At 53.6% G+C, this 19,017-nt stretch overlaps 1 protein-coding gene across 1 annotated transcript in view; it reads right to left on the bottom strand.

Moving 5' to 3' along the window:
• Positions 1-17,030, bottom strand: part of BRMS1 (BRMS1 transcriptional repressor and anoikis regulator) — a 40,256-nt gene extending 23,226 nt beyond the window's left edge. The window contains exons 1-3 of the mRNA XM_075325636.1: positions 16,931-17,030; positions 4,611-4,739; positions 1,742-1,832 (exon numbers count right to left, since the gene is read on the bottom strand). Coding sequence (XP_075181751.1) covers positions 1,742-1,832; positions 4,611-4,739; positions 16,931-16,973 — 263 coding nt within the window. The 5' untranslated portion in view covers positions 16,974-17,030. The remainder of the gene's footprint in view (positions 1-1,741; positions 1,833-4,610; positions 4,740-16,930) is intronic.
• Positions 17,031-19,017: the final 1,987 nt, after the last annotated feature.

Below are 19,017 nucleotides of genomic sequence, written 5' to 3'. Positions count from 1 at the left end.
CGCAGTGATAACAATGGCAGCGGCGGTCAGCGCGGCAGTCCCCATACACTAACACACTCAGCGACGCTGCAGTGTGTAATGGCACAAACGCAGTCAGCGCCGCGGTCCCCGGTGCACTAGCACACCCAGCAATGCTGGAGTGTTGCTGTGCGCGGTCCCCACGGGGACACAGAGTACCTCAAAGTAGCAGGGCCATGTCCCTGAACGATACTTGGCTCCTAACCAGCAGAGTCCTCAGGAGCTGTGGATGGAGCACGGTCTCATGTGCCTGGAGACCGATAGGATCCCACTTCACCCAGAGCCCTAAGGGGGATGGGGAAGGAAAACAGCATGTGGGCTCCAGCCTCCGTACCCGCAATGGATACCTCAACCTTAACAACACCGCCGACAAGAGTGGGGTGAGAAGGGAGCATGCTGGGGGCCCTGTTATGGGCCCTCTTTTCTTCCATCCGACATAGTCAGCAGCTGCTGCTGACTAATCTGTGGAGCTATGCGTGCATGTCTGCCTCCTTCGCACAAAGCAAAAAACTGAGGAGCCCGTGGGAGCACGGGGGGTGTATACGCAGAAGGGGAGGGGCTTTACACTTTTAGTGTAATACTTTGTGCGGCCTCCGGAGGCATAGCCTATACACCCAATTGTCTGGGTCTCCCAATGGAGCGACAAAGAAAAGCGGTTATAAGCTAATGCAGAGCAACAAAGAATCTGCTCCTATATCGATGGCATCAAATTCGATATTAAGGGAATAATCAAAACGTATCCTGACCAGTCAGTAGGAATCAGTAGATTCTGGACAAGAATTAGCGTTAGGCCATGTGCGCACATTGCCGAAATTTTACACCTTCCGGCTTAAAAAAAAAAAAAAGTGGTTTTGGTGCGTTTTTGTGAAGTCAATGGGTGGCTAAAAAAATGCGCCAACAACTGACACGCTGCAGATTATTTTCTGCACCAAATCTGCAAGGAAAAAAATAAGCAACATGTCCACAGCACTTCAGACTTCTCAATGACTGATGGCATAAGGATAGACATGCAGATGTGGGCCACAAACTGTACCAAATTTGCATAAAAAAAAAATAAAAAATGCACTGTGCACACACAGCCTTACGCCCGTTTCACGCATCAGTGATTCTGGTACGTATGTGCTAGTTTTTATATGTACCAGAATCACTGACATACGCAGCTCCATTAAAATCAATGGGTCTGCGCACACATCAGTGATTTTTTTTACTGACAGTGTCTCCATGCGGCATACACGTGTGTCCATGATTGCCGCACAGAGACATGTCCGTTTTTTTTCTGGCATCATTGATGTCCCACGGACCACACTATGGTGTCATCTGTGAAACACGTACCAGAAAAACACGGACATTGAAAATAAAAAGCTTTTTATACTCACCTTCTCCAGCGACGATGTCTCCGGCCTCTGCTGCAGAGCCGGCTAATTACTGCATGCATATTCATGTATGCAGGAGCAGCTGACCCGGAAGTAGCGGCGGCCGGATGCTGCATCGCGGGACTCTTGAGCACCACGGACAGCAGGAACGTGGACAGGTGAGTTTATCGCCATATTCCATTCACGGAGCATGGATAAACTATCACGGATTGCACATGGACAACCCACGTGTGCCGTGAATCATGGCACAAGGAGGGACATATGAGTTTTTAACACGTCAGTGAAAAACCTCGTTGTTTTTCACTGATGTATGAAACAGGCCTTAGACACAGCAGACGTCAGTTACTCACTTTTCCTTCAATTCTGAGAACTGCTTCTCCAGATGGCACATCTCATCAAGACACTCGTTTCTGCGACGTTCACAATCCAAGTCATCCATATCTGTCAAGAGGAAAGATTGCAATAGCCGGCCTCGTACAATGCAACACATTTAGATTAGATGCTCACAGTTTTAACAAGTAAAAAAAAAAAAGAAAAAAAAAAACCACAAAAAAAAAAATTTACTGCAATAGACAAAGCGTCAGGCTACAGAAGGCAAATGGAGAATGTTTATGTGTAAATCAAGAACGTGAGTAACAAACATTGGGGCTCACAATCTACATCCTCCATCATTAGGTCTTTGGAGTGTGGCAGGACTCCGGAGAACCCGGAGGAAACCCACGCAAACACGGGGAGAACAAACTCCTTGCAGATGTTGTGCTTGGTGGGGTTTGAACCCAGGACTCCGGCGCTGCAAGACTGCAGTGTTAACCACTGAGCAGTGCCAACCACTGAGCCACCGTGCAGTGCCAACCATCAAGTCCCAGGAGATCAGAAGACAACGGCACAATCCATTCGATATCCAAAACGTGCTTTATTTAATCCAAGAAGTGCATTAAAAAGCGGGGAGAGAGTCGGGTGCAGGCCCCCAGGGGACGACGACCGTTTCGCACCTCCTAGTGCTTCCGCGGCTCCTAGTGCTTTTTTGTATACTATAGTGCTAACCACTGAGCCACTGTGCAGTGCTGACCACTGAGCCACAATTCTGACCTAAAAAGTCTCAACTTTATGGAAATGTTTGGTACAAAGTATTTTAGTTATAGTATGACCTCCTAGTGAATAAGGGCACTTTCACACTGCGTTTTCACCTACGTTTACTGGTCCCGTCAGGGCATCCATCTGAACCCCCCACCCGCAAAACGTTTTGTCCGCATACACCGACGGGGCCATTGACTATAATGAACGTGTGCTCTGTCGTGCTCCATTTTCGGGCATATATGTTTTCTGCAGGCGGACACCCATATGTAGTCTACTACATTCGGGTGTCCGCCTGCAGAAGACGTATATGCCCAAAAATAGAGCATAACCGCAGCTATAATGTACAGCCAAGATCAGAGATTTCACAGGCTAAAAAGGTAACGGTCGGGCAGACAGAAGTGGATAATGGAGGGCTATAAGGAGACGCTAAGTGTGAGGGTCAACGCAGATGGACTTCACAACAAGTCCTGAACCCTCCCCGAAAAGGCATCCAATAATGGGGGTGTGGACACAGACATTCTGCAGTTTTCAGGGTAGAACTGAAAAGTTTAAGGAGGACACGGCGCCCACTGACCAGCTGTTGGCAGCCTCCGGGTATACACAGTGTGCATAGCTGTAACAGCAGAGCTCCATACACGAGGTGAGCTGCAATACCTATCCCAGCCACTAGTCCGTGCACGGCGCTGGGCAGTTTCTGCTCTGTACAGGTTTATATCCAGCTACAGGAGGGGGTGCAGGTGGCTGATAGTTGGGTCCAGACAGCTAGTGCGATATTAAACATTCCTATGCAAGTCAAAGTAAAGAAATGTTACAAGATTCTAGCATCTCCTGCAAAAACACCATGGAAAGGTGAAGATGCCACAGATTTATTAGTGGTTACATTAGTATTGAGCGAGGCTGCAGCATTAGTCATGCGGGAGTCTGTATATTGCATAAGTGTGGTCACGTGACCGCCGCTCCTGGCTCAGAAATTGGCAAATCCTCACACCACATGTGTTGGGAGGATTAACAAGTCAAACAGAGTGACTTGAAGACTTGTCATTCTAGACCGGATGATCCCTTTAATAGGTCATGTCAGCGCAGCCTCTATCCTGCACTTATTCACCCCCTGAGCATTGCACGGCTTATAAGCCTCCTTACACTGGCATGCCACACTCTACAAAGACAAAAGTGACCTCAATCATAAGTCTCTCACCTAGCTAAATCAGATCTCAAACTTTGCACTAACGAGGGGCATTGCATGGCTTATAAGCCTCTTTACACTGGCATGCCACTGTCTACAATGACAAAGTGACCTGAATCATAAGTCTCTCACCTAGACAAATCAGATCTCCTACTTTGCACTAACGAGGGGCAACACGACAAAACACCGGTGCAAACTGAGATTCTGGCTTGGCTTTTATCCCAAGTCATATGACAAGGCTCCTTAAAAAGGGTCAATATTGACTTTTAGGGAAGAAAGGAGAAAAAGATCCCGTAGTCCGTTCTTCTATAGAAACCCAAACGTTTGGATTTTTATAGAACGGACTACAGGATCTTTTTCCCCTTTCTTCCCTTTGGATTTGTATCAGTGGTTGCTAGCCACCTGTCCCGGTTTGTGGATCCATTTCCAAGAGTGGTGAGCCTGCTACCTGCCTTCAATTGACTTTTAGGATAGGTGGCAGTCCTCTTCCACTAATAGGAGGCAATATGCATATTTAATTTCCCAGAGGAGCACTGTATGGCTTATAAGCCTCCTTGCATAGTGCAAAGCTTTATATAGCCTTAAAGTAAACGCGCCCCTTTTCTGACAGGTGGACTCACGATGACAACATGAGATGATTGTGCCACGTCTTGGTGACAGCAGGTGGTGACATACAAGTATTTTATAGCTGTGGTTACCAGACGGCTATGAAGAGGCAATTTGCATTTTTAATTTCCCAGAGGAGCACTGTATGGCTTATAAGCCTCGTTACATAGTGCAAAGCTTTATATAGCCTTAAAGCAAATGCACCCCTTTTCTGACTAGTGGTGGACTCACGACAGCAACGCTAGATATGCAATGATCGTGCAACGTCTTTGTGACATACAAGTCATTTATAGCGGTGGTTGCCAAATGGATATACAGAAGTACAATGCATAAAGAAAACGGCGAACACAAACCAGAACTCTCCTCCTCGGAGTCGGACTGGCTGACGCTGTCTTCCCGCTCACTGTCCACTTCTTCTTGCCCGTTCATTTCTGTAGCTGAATCTGCCTCGGGCTCCATTGTGGGGGGATAAACGCTGCTCTCTGTAGGGGGAATAAGAAAAGAGTTTACTACAGATAAGATAGAGAAAAGTTTTCACAAGACTTATATGTTACAGCGGACTGGACAATGGAAGGATATGTATATTTCCAGTATGGTCGCCCACAGGGAAGAATCCAGGCGGCATCCTACGCTTCCAAATGTTGAAGACTTATTACAAAAAGTTATGATGTGCAGACCTCTGAGACCTCTGAATAGAGATCGCTACCTCCCCATATCAGGGGTACAGACACCCATGGATCGCCTATGTTTTGTAATCTAAAAAGCAAAGTTTTTGAGACTTCGTGCTCCAAAAGAAGGGAATTTTGTTTACTTACCGTAAATTCCTTTTCTTCTAGCTCCAATTGGGAGACCCAGACAGTGGGTGTATAGCTACTGCCTCTGGAGGCCGCACAAAGAACTACACTTAAAAGTGTAAGGCCCCTCCCCTTCTGGCTATACACCCTCCCGTAGGAGTACGGATTCCTCAGTTTTAGTACCAAAGCAAGAAGGAGGAAAGCCAATAACAGTTTCAAAAACAAATTCAATCCGATAACAAGATCGGAGAACTTAAGAAACAACATGAACAACATGTGCACCCGAAAAACGAAACCCTAAGAACAAATAGGGCGGGTGCTGGGTCTCCCAATTGGAGCTAGAAGAAAAGGAATTTACGGTAAGTAAACAAAATTCCCTTCTTCTTTTTCGCTCCTAATTGGGAGACCCAGACAGTGGGACGTCCAAAAGCAGTCCCTGGGTGGGTAAAAAGATACCACATGAACGGGCTGTCAGACAGCCTCTTCCTACAGGTGGGCCACCGCCGCCTGAAGGACCTGTCTACCTAGGCTGGCATCTGCCGAAGCGTAGGTATGCACTTGATAGTGTTTGGTAAACGTGTGCAGACTCGACCAGGTAGCCGCCTGGCACACTTGCTGAGCCGTAGCCTGATGCCGCAATGCCCAGGACGCACCCACGGCTCTGGTAGAATGGGCCTTCAGTCCAGATGGAATCGGAAGCCCAGCAGAACGGTATGTGTGAAGAATTGGTTCCTTTATCCACCGCGCCAGGGTGGATTTGGAAGCTTGCGATCCCTTATGCTGACCAGCGACTAGGACAAAGAGCGCATCAGAACGGCGTAGAGACGCCGTGCGAGAAATGTAAATCCTGAGTGCTCTCACCAGGTCCAACAGATGTAAACCCTTTTCAAATTGGTGAACTGGATGCGGACACAAAGATGGCAAAGTGATATCCTGATTAAGATGAAAGGAAGAAACCACCTTGGGAGAAAACTCTGGAATTGGACGCAGTACTACCTTGTCTTGGTGAAACACCAGGAAGGGAGATTTGCAAGATAACGCCGCTAGCTCGGACACTCTTCGAAGAGACGTGACCGCCACAAGAAAAACTACTTTTTGTGAAAGCCGAGAAAGGGAAACCTCTTTCAAAGGCTCGAAAGGCGGCTTCTGGAGAGCAATGAAAACCTTGTTCAGATCCCAGGGTTCCAATGGCCGTCTGTAAGGAGGAACGATATGAGAAACTCCTTGGAGAAACGTGCGTACTTTAGAAAGCCGTGCCAAGCGCTTCTGAAAGAATACGGATAGCGCGGAGACTTGACCCTTAAGAGAGCTAAGCGACAAACCTTTTTCCAACCTAGACTGCAGGAAGGAAAGAAAAATTGGCAATGCAAATGTCCAGGGAGAAAACCCTTGAGCCAAGCACCAAGCTAAGAATATCTTCCACGTCCTGTGATAGATCTTAGCTGAGGATGGTTTTCTAGCCTGTCTCATTGTGGCAACAACTTCATGAGATAAACCTGAGGCCGCTAGGATCCAGGACTCAATGGCCACACAGTCAGGTTCAGGGCCGCAGAATTCAGATGGAAAAACGGCCCTTGAGACAGCAAATCTGGACGGTCTGGTAGTGCCCACGGTTGGCCTACCGTGAGATGCCACAGATCCGGGTACCACGACCTTCTTGGCCAGTCTGGAGCGACGAGGATGGCTCGATGGCAGTCGGACCTGATTTTCCGGAGAACTCTGGGTAACAATGCTAGAGGTGGGAACACATAGGGGAGTCGGAATTGCGACCAATCCTGAACCAAGGCGTCTGCCGCCAGCGCTCGGTGATCGTGAGACCGTGCCATGAAAACTGGGACCTTGTTGTTGTGCCGTGACGCCATCAGATCGACGTCCGGCGTCCCCCAGCGGCAACAGATCTGCTGAAACACGTCCGGGTGAAGGGACCATTCTCCTGCGTCCATGCCCTGGCGACTGAGAAATTCTGCTTCCCAGTTTTCCACGCCTGGGATGTGAACTGCGGATATGGTGGACGCTCTGCTTTCTACCCACGTCAAAATCCGCCGGACTTCCTGAAAGGCTTGGCGACTGCGTGTTCCCCCTTGGTGGTTGATGTACGCCACCGCCGTGGAATTGTCCGACTGAATCCGAATCTGCTTGCCTTCCAGCCATTGTTGGAAGGCTCGCAGAGCAAGATAGATTGCTCTGATTTCCAGAACATTGATCTGCAGAGTGGACTCTTCCTGAGTCCACGTCCCCTGAGCCCTGTGGTGGAGAAACACCGCTCCCCACCCTGATAGGCTCGCATCCGTCGTGACCACTGCCCAGGACGGGGGAAGGAACGACTTTCCCTGTGACAATGAGGTGGGGAGAAGCCACCAACGCAGAGAGTCCTTGGCAGTCTGAGAGAGGGAGACAGTCCTGTCGAGGGACGTCGATTTCCCATCCCATTGGCGTAGAATGTCCCATTGTAGAGGGCGCAGATGAAACTGCGCGAACGGGACCGCTTCCATTGCTGCTACCATCTTCCCTAGGAAATGCATGAGGCGCCTCAGTGAGTGCGACTGGCTCTGAAGGAGAGATTGTACTCCTGTCCGTAGCGAACACTGCTTGTCCAGTGGAAGCTTCACTATCGCTGAGAGAGTATGAAACTCCATGCCAAGATAAGTCAGAGATTGGGTCGGGGTGAGATGAGACTTTGGAAAGTTGATAATCCACCCGAAACTCTGGAGAGTGTCTAGTGCCACCTTCAGACTGAGTTGGCATGCCTCTTGAGAGGGTGCCTTTATAAGCAGGTCGTCTAGATACGGGATGACCGAGTGACCCTGCGAGTGCAGAACAGCTACTACTGCTGCCATGACTTTGGTGAAGACCCGGGGGGCTGTTGCCAGACCGAAAGGTAACGCTACGAACTGCAGGTGTTCGTCGTGTATGACGAAGCGTAGGAAACGCTGATGCTCTGGCGCAATCGGCACGTGGAGATACGCATCTTTGATATCTATTGATGCTAGAAAATCTCCTTGAGACATTGAGGCTATGACGGAGCGTAGGGACTCCATCCGGAACCTCCTGACTTTTACGTGTCTGTTGAGCAACTTTAGATCCAGGACGGGTCGATACGATCCGTCCTTTTTTGGGACCACAAACAGATTGGAGTAAAAACCGTGACCTTGTTCCTGCAGAGGGACGGAGGTCACCACTCCTTCCGCCTTTAGAGCGGCCACCGCCTGCAACAGAGCATCGGCTCGGTCTGGTGGTGGAGAAGTTCTGAAGAAACGAGTTGGCGGACGAGAACTGAACTCTATCCTGTACCCGTGAGACAGAATATCCCTCACCCAACGGTCTTTGACGCGTGACAGCCAAATGTCGCCAAAGTGGGAAAGCCTCCCACCGACCGAGGGTGTGGGAATCGGAGACTGCAAGTCAGGAGGACGCCGTTTTGGCAACGGTTCCTCCGGCTGTCCTTTTTGGGCGTGACTGAGACCTCCAAGAATCTGAGCGTCTCTGGTCTTTTTGAGTCTTTTTTGACGAGGCGAATTGGGACCTGCCCGGTCCTCGAAAGGACCGATAACCAGACTGACCCTTCCTCTGTTGGGGTTTGTTTTGTCTGTGTTGCGGTAAGGATGAGTCCTTACCCTTGGAGTGTTTGATGATTTCATCCAAACGCTCTCCAAACAATCGGTCACGAGAAAAAGGCAAATTGGTTAAGCACTTCTTGGAATGAGAATCTGCTTTCCAATGTCTCAACCACAGGGCCCTACGCAAAACAACGGAGTTGGCTGACGCCACTGCCGTGCGGCTTGTAGCGTCAAGAACAGCATTAATTGCGTACGACGCGAATGCCGCCATTTGCGAGGTCAATGGTGCTACCTGCGGGGCAAATGCACGTGTGACTGAGTCGACTTGCACAAGCCCGGCTGAGATAGCTTGGAGTGCCCATACGGCAGCAAAAGATGGCGCTAACGACGCTCCAATCGCTTCATAGATGGATTTCAGCCAGAGCTCCATCTGCCTGTCAGTGGCATCTTTAAGTGCCGCTCCATCTTCAACTGCAACCAAAGATCTAGCTGCAAGCCTGGAAATTGGAGGATCCACTTTTGGACACTGGGTCCAACCCTTGACCACCTCAGGGGGAAAAGGATAGCGTGTATCTTTAAGCCGTTTAGAAAAACGCCTTTCCGGATAAGCGTGGGGTTTCTGGATTGCGTCTCTAAAGTCAGCGTGGTCCAGAAAAGTGCTTAATGTACGCTTAGGATATCTGAAATGGATTCTCTCGTGCTGCGAAGCTGACTCCTCTACAAGAGGAGCTGGTGGGGAAATATTTAACATCTTATTGATGGACGCTACAAGATCATTAACTATGGCGTCACCATCTGGTGTATCTAGATTGAGAGCGGTCCCAGGATCAGAATCTTGATCAGTTACGTCCGCCTCATCACCCATAGATTCATCTCGCTGGGATCCTGACCATTGAGATGAATGTGAAGGTCCCTCATAGCGAGCCCGCTTAGGCTGCCCGGGGCCATCGTCCGAGTCAGAGTCTTCACCCTGAGGTGTATGTGCCCGTCCCGGAGCTTGGAGGTAATTCAGCTGAGGGGGACCAGGGGGCAATGATTGCACAGTGTCCGTGGCCTGAAGTACAGGCCTAGCTCGCAATGTGTCAAGAATTTGTGACATAGTGAGAGACATTCTGTCAGCAAAAGCTGCAAACTCAGTTCCTGTCACCTGGACAGCATTCACAGGTGGTACACCCTGGGTCACGTCCAGCAGAGGTCCCGACTGTGCAAGCGCCGCAGGGGCCGAGCACTGCACACAATGGGGGTCAGTGGAGCCTGCCGGTAGAAAAGTCCCACATGCGGTGCAGGAAGCATATAATGTCTGTGCCTTGGCACCCTTGCGTTTTATGGACGACATGCTGTTGGCTCTCTGCAATGTGAGAGAGTCTATAGCCAAAAGGGCGACCAGCGCTATGCAGTACAAAGTATTTGCAGGAACAAAATACTAATAATACTACTGGCACAAGAGGGGTGAGCCCTGAGGGCTGCTTACCGCCCGCTGAATAGCGGGTAAGAGGCGCAGAATTCCTTGTCTGGGTCTCCCCGGCTCCCCTCTGCAGCTCAGCGTGTCAGCAGGAATGGCTGCCGGCGTCTGTGGAGAGGGGCGGTCCGTGGGAGTTCCTAAACAAAAGTGCGGGAAACAGTGTCCCCTCTGTGCCTACTGTGAGGGCTGGAGTATGTAAAAACGACTCCAGCCCTCAGCGCTGATGCACTGACCAGCGTCCCGCCCCTCTCCTGACTGGCAGGTCTGGGGGCGGGAACGAACGGAAGCAGGCCGCAAAAGCCGGGGACTCGAGTTATCAGCGCGGCCGCCGTAAAAGCGCGGCCCGCGCTGAAGTCCCCGGCGCACCACAAGTGCCAGCCGCGCCGCAGTCCCAGCGGCCGGCGCGACCGTGTCCCAATAGTGTGCCTGCTTCAGCGAAGCTGAATGAGGCCATGGCACAAGCGCCGCAGCGCTGATGTCCCCCGGCGCACTACAACACCCAGCATGCTGCGGTGTGAGCGCCAAATGCACGGGGACACAGAGTACCTTGAGGAAGCAGGGCCATGTCCCTGATGTACTCCGCTCCATCCAGCATCTTCTCCAGGGGCTGTAGATGGAGCACGGTCTCAGTGCCTGGAGACCAGTAAATCCCACTTCACCCAGAGCCCTGTAAAAAGGGATGGGGAAGGAATCAGCATGTGGGCTCCTGCCGCCGTACCCGCAATGGGTACCTCAACCTTACAAACACCTCCGACATACAGTGGGGTGAGAAGGGAGCATGCTGGGAGCCCTGTATGGGCCCTCTTTTCTTCCATCCGACATAGTCAGCAGCTTCTGCTGACTAAAAACAATGGAGCTATGCGTGCGTGTCTGACCTCCTTCGCACAAAGCTAAAACTGAGGAATCCGTACTCCTACGGGAGGGTGTATAGCCAGAAGGGGAGGGGCCTTACACTTTTAAGTGTAGTTCTTTGTGCGGCCTCCAGAGGCAGTAGCTATACACCCACTGTCTGGGTCTCCCAATTAGGAGCGAAAAAGAAATTCAACATGTCCATAACCCCTAGTGATAAAGCCACCTCGGTCATAACTAAGCAAATGGGTAGAAAGCGGAATCTGTCCGTTATATCCCCCTGACTAGTCCGCCCTCTTAGTACGTTAGTACCCACAGGGGGTGTACTAACATGCTATTCAATTCAGCATCACCAACGGTGACGCGCGTACCTGTGTTCGCTGTGACCGCGCTTCTGAATGCCCGACACTGGTGATGCTGCATTGAATAGAATGTTCGTTAGTACACTTCTGTGGGCGTGCTAACTTACTAAGAGGGCGGACTAGTCATGGGGATATAACGCCCTTGGGACTAGTTCCTGAGCTCATTAGCATATAATAAAAGATCTTTAGAAATACTTTTTCTAAAGATCTCTTTATCTATGCTACTAGATACAGGGACATTTAGGCAGGGATTAGCAATATACACCCAGAACTGCTCGTGGTTGTGGGTGCATATTGCACCAGACAGGTTCCCTTTAAAAATGGCAGTAGCTGTACCTACCAAGGCTCCAGTGCGGCTGTAACTGTTTCCTGGCAGCTTTTTCAGTGCCGGGGCGGCTCATTACCTTCATTGAATATGCACTGCTTTCCCCGCCCACGAGTGTGTGATTGGTTGCATTAAGACACACCCCCACCTTAAGTGACCGCATGTCTGATGCATCCAATCACAGATGCTGTGCGCATCTAAAGGTTGTATAAAAATAAATAAAATAAATTGGCGTAGGGTCCCCCATCTTATGATACCCGGCACAGATAAAGCTTATGACTACAGGCCGCAGTCGTGTGCTTATCTCAGCTGTGTATCCAAAAAAAGAGGAACGGTATATGGCTTCTTTTTTAAATACAATAAAAAAAAAAAACCATTCAGTCCCTCCCAATATTGATACTAGTCAACGTAAAGCTGAACAGCTGGGGGCTGGCATTCTGAGGCTGGGGAGACTTGTGTTTATTGGCCAGGATTGTTGCATCCAGTAAATGTGACAATTCCAGCACTTTACCTGGCTCTTCCCGATTGCCCTGGTGCAGTAGTAATGGAGGTAATAAGGGGTTAATGGCAGCCCACAGTTGCCACTAAGCCCTAGATTAGTAATGGGAGGTGTCTATGAGACCCCCCCTCCATTACTAATCTGTAAGTGAAAAACACAAAACTGAAAAAATCTTTTATTTGAAATAAAAGACTCTTACCACTTTATTAGCCCCCAAAACACCCCTGCAGGTCCAACATAATCCCCACAAGGTCCCCCAGTGATTCCAGCTCTGCTACATCTGAAGTCACAGAGCATGATCATGGAACATGACCGCCCGCTGTGGACTTCAGGCAGAGACTGCGCAACAGCGATTAGCGGTGATGTCACTCAGGTAAGTTGCAGGCACAGCTGGAGGTTCCCACGGCCCCCCACCTGTGATTGCAGGTAACCTCAAAGAACTCAGAGACCCCACCTTAAGTGAAGTCACTGAGTTTAATGAAGTCACCTGAGGTCAAGTCACCTGCAGTCACAGGTGGAGGACTGTGGGAGCCTCCAGCTGTGCCTGCAACTTACCTGAGTGACATCACAGCGGATCGCTTCTCAGTCTCTGCCTGAACCTCACAGCGGGCGGTCATGTTCCATGATCGCATGCTGTGACTTTACACGCAGCAGAGCTGGAATCGTCGTGGGAGCTCGTGGATTACGTCGGACCTGAACGGGTGTAAATAATTAAAAGAGGGTCTTTTTTTTGTATTTTATTTCAAAAAGTATTTTTTCGATGTTTCTGTTTATTTACTTTCACTTACAGATTAGTAATGGACGCCTCCCATTACTGATCTAGGCCTTAGTGGCATCTGTGAGCTGACATTAACTCCTTAGTACCTCCAATGCCACTGTAGCAGGGAAGAGCTGGGTAAAGTGCTGGGATTGCCGCATGTAATGGATGCGGCAATCCTGGGCGGCTGCAGGCTGCTATTTTTAAACTATGGGGGGGAGGCAATAAGCCTGTATCTCCCCAGCCTGAGAATACCAGCCCCCAGCTGTCACGCTATATCATGGCTGGGTATCAAAATTGGGGTGGACCGTATTACGGGTTAATTATTTAAATAATTAAAAAAAACAAAAGTCGCATGCAGTTCCTCTTCTTTTGATACTCAGCGAAGATGAGCGCAGGGCTGGAGGCTGCGGCCTGTAGCTGTAAGCTTTATCTGTGCTGCGTATCATAATATGGGGGGGGACTTCACGTCAATTTTTTTTATATATTTATTTTTACTTTATGATAGTGACCCGCACACAGCGCCTGTGATAGGAAGCATCAGACACGCTGTCACTCAGGGTGGTGGTGCGTCACGGTAACCAATCACAGATGCCGGTGGGCGGGGAAAGCAGTGCATATGCCATGAGCAGCCCCGCAAGTGAATGAGAAGCTGCGGGAGCAGTTACAGCCGCGTCGGAGCCTCAGTAAGTACACCGCGGTTGCTTTAATATTTTTTTCTTTATTTTTCCTTTTTTTTTTTTGTATTACCCGGAACACGGTTATCTTTGAACCTGTGCGGGTCCGGACTTTTACAGTCCTGGTCCTCCCATCACTACTCGGAGACCTTGATACAGAACACAGCCAGGGTTCAAAATACTGACCCGGGTGCGTTCCCCCCCCCCATGCAGCACATACACACCCGGGTGTGCTCCCCCCGCCTCCAGCACTTACTGACCCGGGTGTGCTCCCCCCCCCCTCCAGCACTTACTGACCCGGGTGTGCTCCCCCCCCCCCCATGCAGCACATACACACCCGGGTGCGCTCCCCCCCCCCTCCAGCACATACACACCCGGGTGCGCTCCCCCCCCTCCAGCACATACACACCCGGGTGCGCTCCCCCCCCCTCCAGCACATACACACCCGGGTGCGCTCCCCCCCCCTCCAGCACATACACACCCGGGTGCGCTCCCCCCCCCTCCAGCACATACACACCCGGGTGCGCTCCCCCCCCCCTCCAGCACATACACACCCGGGTGCTCTCCCCCCCTCCAGCACATACACACCCGGGTGCTCTCCCCCCCTCCAGCACATACACACCCGGGTGCTCTCCCCCCTCCTGCACATACACACCCGGGTGCTCTCCCCCCTGCTGCACATACACACCCGGGTGCTCTCCCCCCTGCTGCACATACACACCCGGGTGCGCTCCCCCCCCTCCAGCACATACACACCCGGGTGCGCTCCCCCCCCTCCAGCACATACACACCCGGGTGCGCTCCCCCCCCTCCAGCACATACACACCCGGGTGCGCTCCACCCCTCCAGCACATACACACCCGGGTGCGCTCCCCCCCTCCAGCACATACACACCCGGGTGCTCTCCCCCCCTCCAGCACATACACACCCGGGTGCGCTCCCCCCCCTCCAGCACATACACACCCGGGTGCGCTCCCCCCCCTCCAGCACATACACACCCGGGTGCGCTCCCCCCCTCCAGCACATACACACCCGGGTGCGCTCCCCCCCCTCCAGCACATACACACCCGGGTGCGCTCCCCCCCCTCCAGCACATACACACCCGGGTGCGCTCCCCCCCTCCAGCACATACACACCCGGGTGCGCTCCCCCCTCCAGCACATACACACCCGGGTGCGCTCCCCCCCCCCTCCAGCACATACACACCCGGGTGCGCTCCCCCCCCCCTCCAGCACATACACACCCGGGTGCGCTCCCCCCCCCCTCCAGCACATACACACCCGGGTGCGCTCCCCCCCCCCTCCAGCACATACACACCCGGGTGCGCTCCCCCCCCCCTCCAGCACATACACACCCGGGTGCGCTCCCCCCCCCTCCAGCACATACACACCCGGGTGCGCTCCCCCCCCCCTCCAGCACATACACACCCGGGTGCGCTCCCCCCCCCTCCAGCACATACACACCCGGGTGCTCTCCCCCCCTCCAGCACATACACACCCGGGTGCTCTCCCCCCCTCCAGCACATACACACCCGGGTGCTCTCCCCCCCTCCAGCACATACACACCCGGGTGCTCTCCCCCCCTCCAGCACATACACACCCGGGTGCTCTCCCCCCCTCCAGCACATACACACCCGGGTGCTCTCCCCCCCTCCAGCACATACACACCCGGGTGCTCTCCCCCCCTCCAGCACATACACACCCGGGTGCTCTCCCCCCCTCCAGCACATACACACCCGGGTGCTCTCCCCCCCCTCCAGCACATACACACCCGGGTGCTCTCCCCCCCTCCAGCACATACACACCCGGGTGCTCTCCCCCCCTCCAGCACATACACACCCGGGTGCTCTCCCCCCCTCCAGCACATACACACCCGGGTGCTCTCCCCCCCTCCAGCACATACACACCCGGGTGCTCTCCCCCCCTCCAGCACATACACACCCGGGTGCTCTCCCCCCCTCCAGCACATACACACCCGGGTGCTCTCCCCCCCTCCAGCACATACACACCCGGGTGCTCTCCCCCCCTCCAGCACATACACACCCGGGTGCTCTCCCCCCCTCCAGCACATACACACCCGGGTGCTCTCCCCCCCCTCCAGCACATACACACCCGGGTGCTCTCCCCCCCTCCAGCACATACACACCCGGGTGCTCTCCCCCCCTCCAGCACATACACACCCGGGTGCTCTCCCCCCCTCCAGCACATACACACCCGGGTGCTCTCCCCCCCCTCCAGCACATACACACCCGGGTGCTCTCCCCCCTCCTGCACATACACACCCGGGTGCTCTCCCCCCTCCTGCACATACACACCCGGGTGCGCTCCCCCCCCTCCAGCACATACACACCCGGGTGCGCACCCCCCCCTCCAGCACATACACACCCGGGTGCGCTCCCCCCCCCTCCAGCACATACACACCCGGGTGCGCACCCCCCCCCTCCAGCACATACACACCCGGGTGCGCTCCCCCCCCCCTCCAGCACATACACACCCGGGTGCTCTCCCCCTCCAGCACATACACACCCGGGTGCGCACCCCCCCCTCCAGCACATACACACCCGGGTGCGCTCCCCCCCCCCTCCAGCACATACACACCCGGGTGCGCTCCCCCCCCCCTCCAGCACATACACACCCGGGTGCTCTCCCCCCCCCTCCAGCACATACACACCCGGGTGCTCTCCCCCTCCAGCACATACACACCCGGGTGCTCTCCCCCCTCCAGCACTTACTCACCCGGGTGCTCTCCCCCCCTCCAGCACATACACACCCGGGTGCGCTCCCCCCCCCTCCAGCACATACACACCCGGGTGCGCTCCCCCCCTCCAGCACATACACACCCGGGTGCGCACCCCCCCCTCCAGCACATACACACCCGGGTGCGCTCCCCCCCCCCTCCAGCACATACACACCCGGGTGCTCTCCCCCTCCAGCACATACACACCCGGGTGCGCACCCCCCCCTCCAGCACATACACACCCGGGTGCGCTCCCCCCCCCCTCCAGCACATACACACCCGGGTGCGCTCCCCCCCCCTCCAGCACATACACACCCGGGTGCTCTCCCCCCCCCCTCCAGCACATACACACCCGGGTGCTCTCCCCCTCCAGCACATACACACCCGGGTGCTCTCCCCCTCCAGCACTTACTCACCCGGGTGCTCTCCCCCCCTCCAGCACATACACACCCGGGTGCGCTCCCCCCCCCTCCAGCACATACACACCCGGGTGCGCTCCCCCCCTCCAGCACATACACACCCGGGTGCTCTCTCCCCCTCCAGCACATACACACCCGGGTGCTCTCCCCCCTCCAGCACATACACACCCGGGTGCGCTCCCCCCTCCAGCACATACACACCCGGGTGTTCCCTCCCCCCTCCAGCACTTACTCACCAGTATGTGTTCGCCGCCTCCCGCCTCCTTCTTCCTGTTTCATTCACTTTTCTCGCTTCCTTTACTTTGGCTCTGACGTCATCACACTGTTGCCTTCTACACCACTTACCTCTCTGACCAAGCTGAGAATGACCAATCAGAAAAGATCTTGCTGAGCGATCAACCAATCATACAAGAGGGGGAGGGACAACATCTCCACCCACTTTACTGTAAAACAAACACTTCATCCAATCGGAAGAAAGCGAATCATAGAGTTTTGCAGGGCGGATAGTAAAATCACAGAGCGATGCATTGTGGGATGCAGAATCAAGCTCAAGTCCTCCTGTGCTGGAATTCTAAGCCTGTACATGCCCCTGGCTGTGCACAGTGTACATTAGCAGTGATAGGTGTAGACGGTTATTATGTGCCAGGGTCAGTTACTAATGGGGCTCATTCACATGACTGTTCCGTCTGTCCTGGTCAGTTCCATCTTCTCAATGTCTTTTGTGTAGGATCGGATGGGACATAGAAGCACTTGCGTGTGTATCCGATCCTACAAAAAAACATCGGAAGCCGTATGTCCGTTACATTATTATGGAACATGTTCCATAATTGCAGCCCGTGACTCTATACAAGTCAATGGGCCCGCAAAATCCCTGGAAGCCACCCGGAAGCACTTCGTGTGACCTCCGTCAGGTGCCCCTGCAGTCTGTGTCCCACTCCCTGGCTGCCCGCACTGCAATGTCAGCATCTGCCCGCACAGCAGTGTCTCAGCATCTGCCCGCACTGCAATGTCAGCATCTGCCCGCACAGCAGTGTCTCAGCATCTGCCCGCACTGCAATGTCAGCATCTGTCCGCACTGCAGTGTCATCATTTGCCCACACAGCAGTGTCATCATCTGCCCGCACAGCAGTGTCTCAGCATCTGCCCGCACTGCAATGTCAGCATCTGTCCGCACTGCAGTGTCATCATTTGCCCACACAGCAGTGTCAGCATCTGCCCGCACAGCAGTGTCTCAGCATCTGCCCGCACTGCAATGTCAGCATCTGCTCGCACAGCAGTGTCAGCATCTGCCCGCACAGCAGTGTGTCAGCATCTGCCCGCACTGCAATGTCAGCATCTGTCCGCACAGCAGTGTCATCATTTGCCCACACAGCAGTGTCAGCATCTGCTCGCACAGCAGTGTGTCAGCATCTGCCCGCACTGCAATGTCAGCATCTGTCCGCACAGCAGTGTCATCATTTGCCCACACAGCAGTGTCAGCATCTGCTCGCACAGCAGTGTCAGCATCTGCCCGCACAGCAGTGTCAGGATCTGCTCGCACAGCAGTGTCAGGATCTGCTCGCACAGCAGTGTCAGCATCTGCCCGCACAGCAGTGTCAGCATCTGCCCGCACAGCAGTGTCAGGATCTGCTCGCACAGCAGTGTCAGCATCTGCCCGCACAGCAGTGTCAGGATCTGCTCGCACAGCAGTGTCAGCATCTGCCCGCACAGCAGTGTCAGCATCTGCCCGCACAGCAGTGTGTCAGCATCTGCCCGCACAGCAGTGTGTCAGCATCTGCCCGCACAGCAGTGTGTCAGCATCTGCCCGCACAGCTTGGTGTCTCAGCATCTGCCCGCACAGCAGTGTCAGGATCTGCCCGCACAGCAGTGTCAGGATCTGCGCGCACAGCATTGTACGAGCAACCGCGGGGATGATGAGCATTGGCGTCAGGAGGTTAGTAAAGTTAATTACCTGCGGTGATGAAGTCCTGCACTCCTGACGTCAGCGCTCGTCACTGACTTCTATGCCCGCCGCGTTCTCAGATCACATCTCGCAGGCAGCCCGACACTGTGACTAGCTGTGAGTGAGGTCAGGAGTGCAGCGCCTTCATCACCGTAGGTAATGTACCTCGCTAACCTTCTGAAGTCAGCGTTGGTCATGCCCTGCAGTGACCTGGGCTGACCTCATGATGTTAGCTCAGGTCACTGCACTGCTCTCCCAGCCAATGGGGATCATTCTGTTCTTCACTGACAGGGACAGTGAGTATGGATCGTCGTGGGACCCCCTCATTGGATTACGCCGGACCTGGATTTGTTTTTTCTTTCTAATAAATTGGTTAAAGAG

This window comes from Anomaloglossus baeobatrachus, chromosome 10 (assembly GCF_048569485.1).
Source record: "Anomaloglossus baeobatrachus isolate aAnoBae1 chromosome 10, aAnoBae1.hap1, whole genome shotgun sequence".
Classification (NCBI taxonomy): Eukaryota; Metazoa; Chordata; class Amphibia; order Anura; family Aromobatidae; genus Anomaloglossus; species Anomaloglossus baeobatrachus.
Note: the sequence above shows the minus strand (reverse complement) of the source record. Positions and strands in the feature narration are given on the sequence as shown.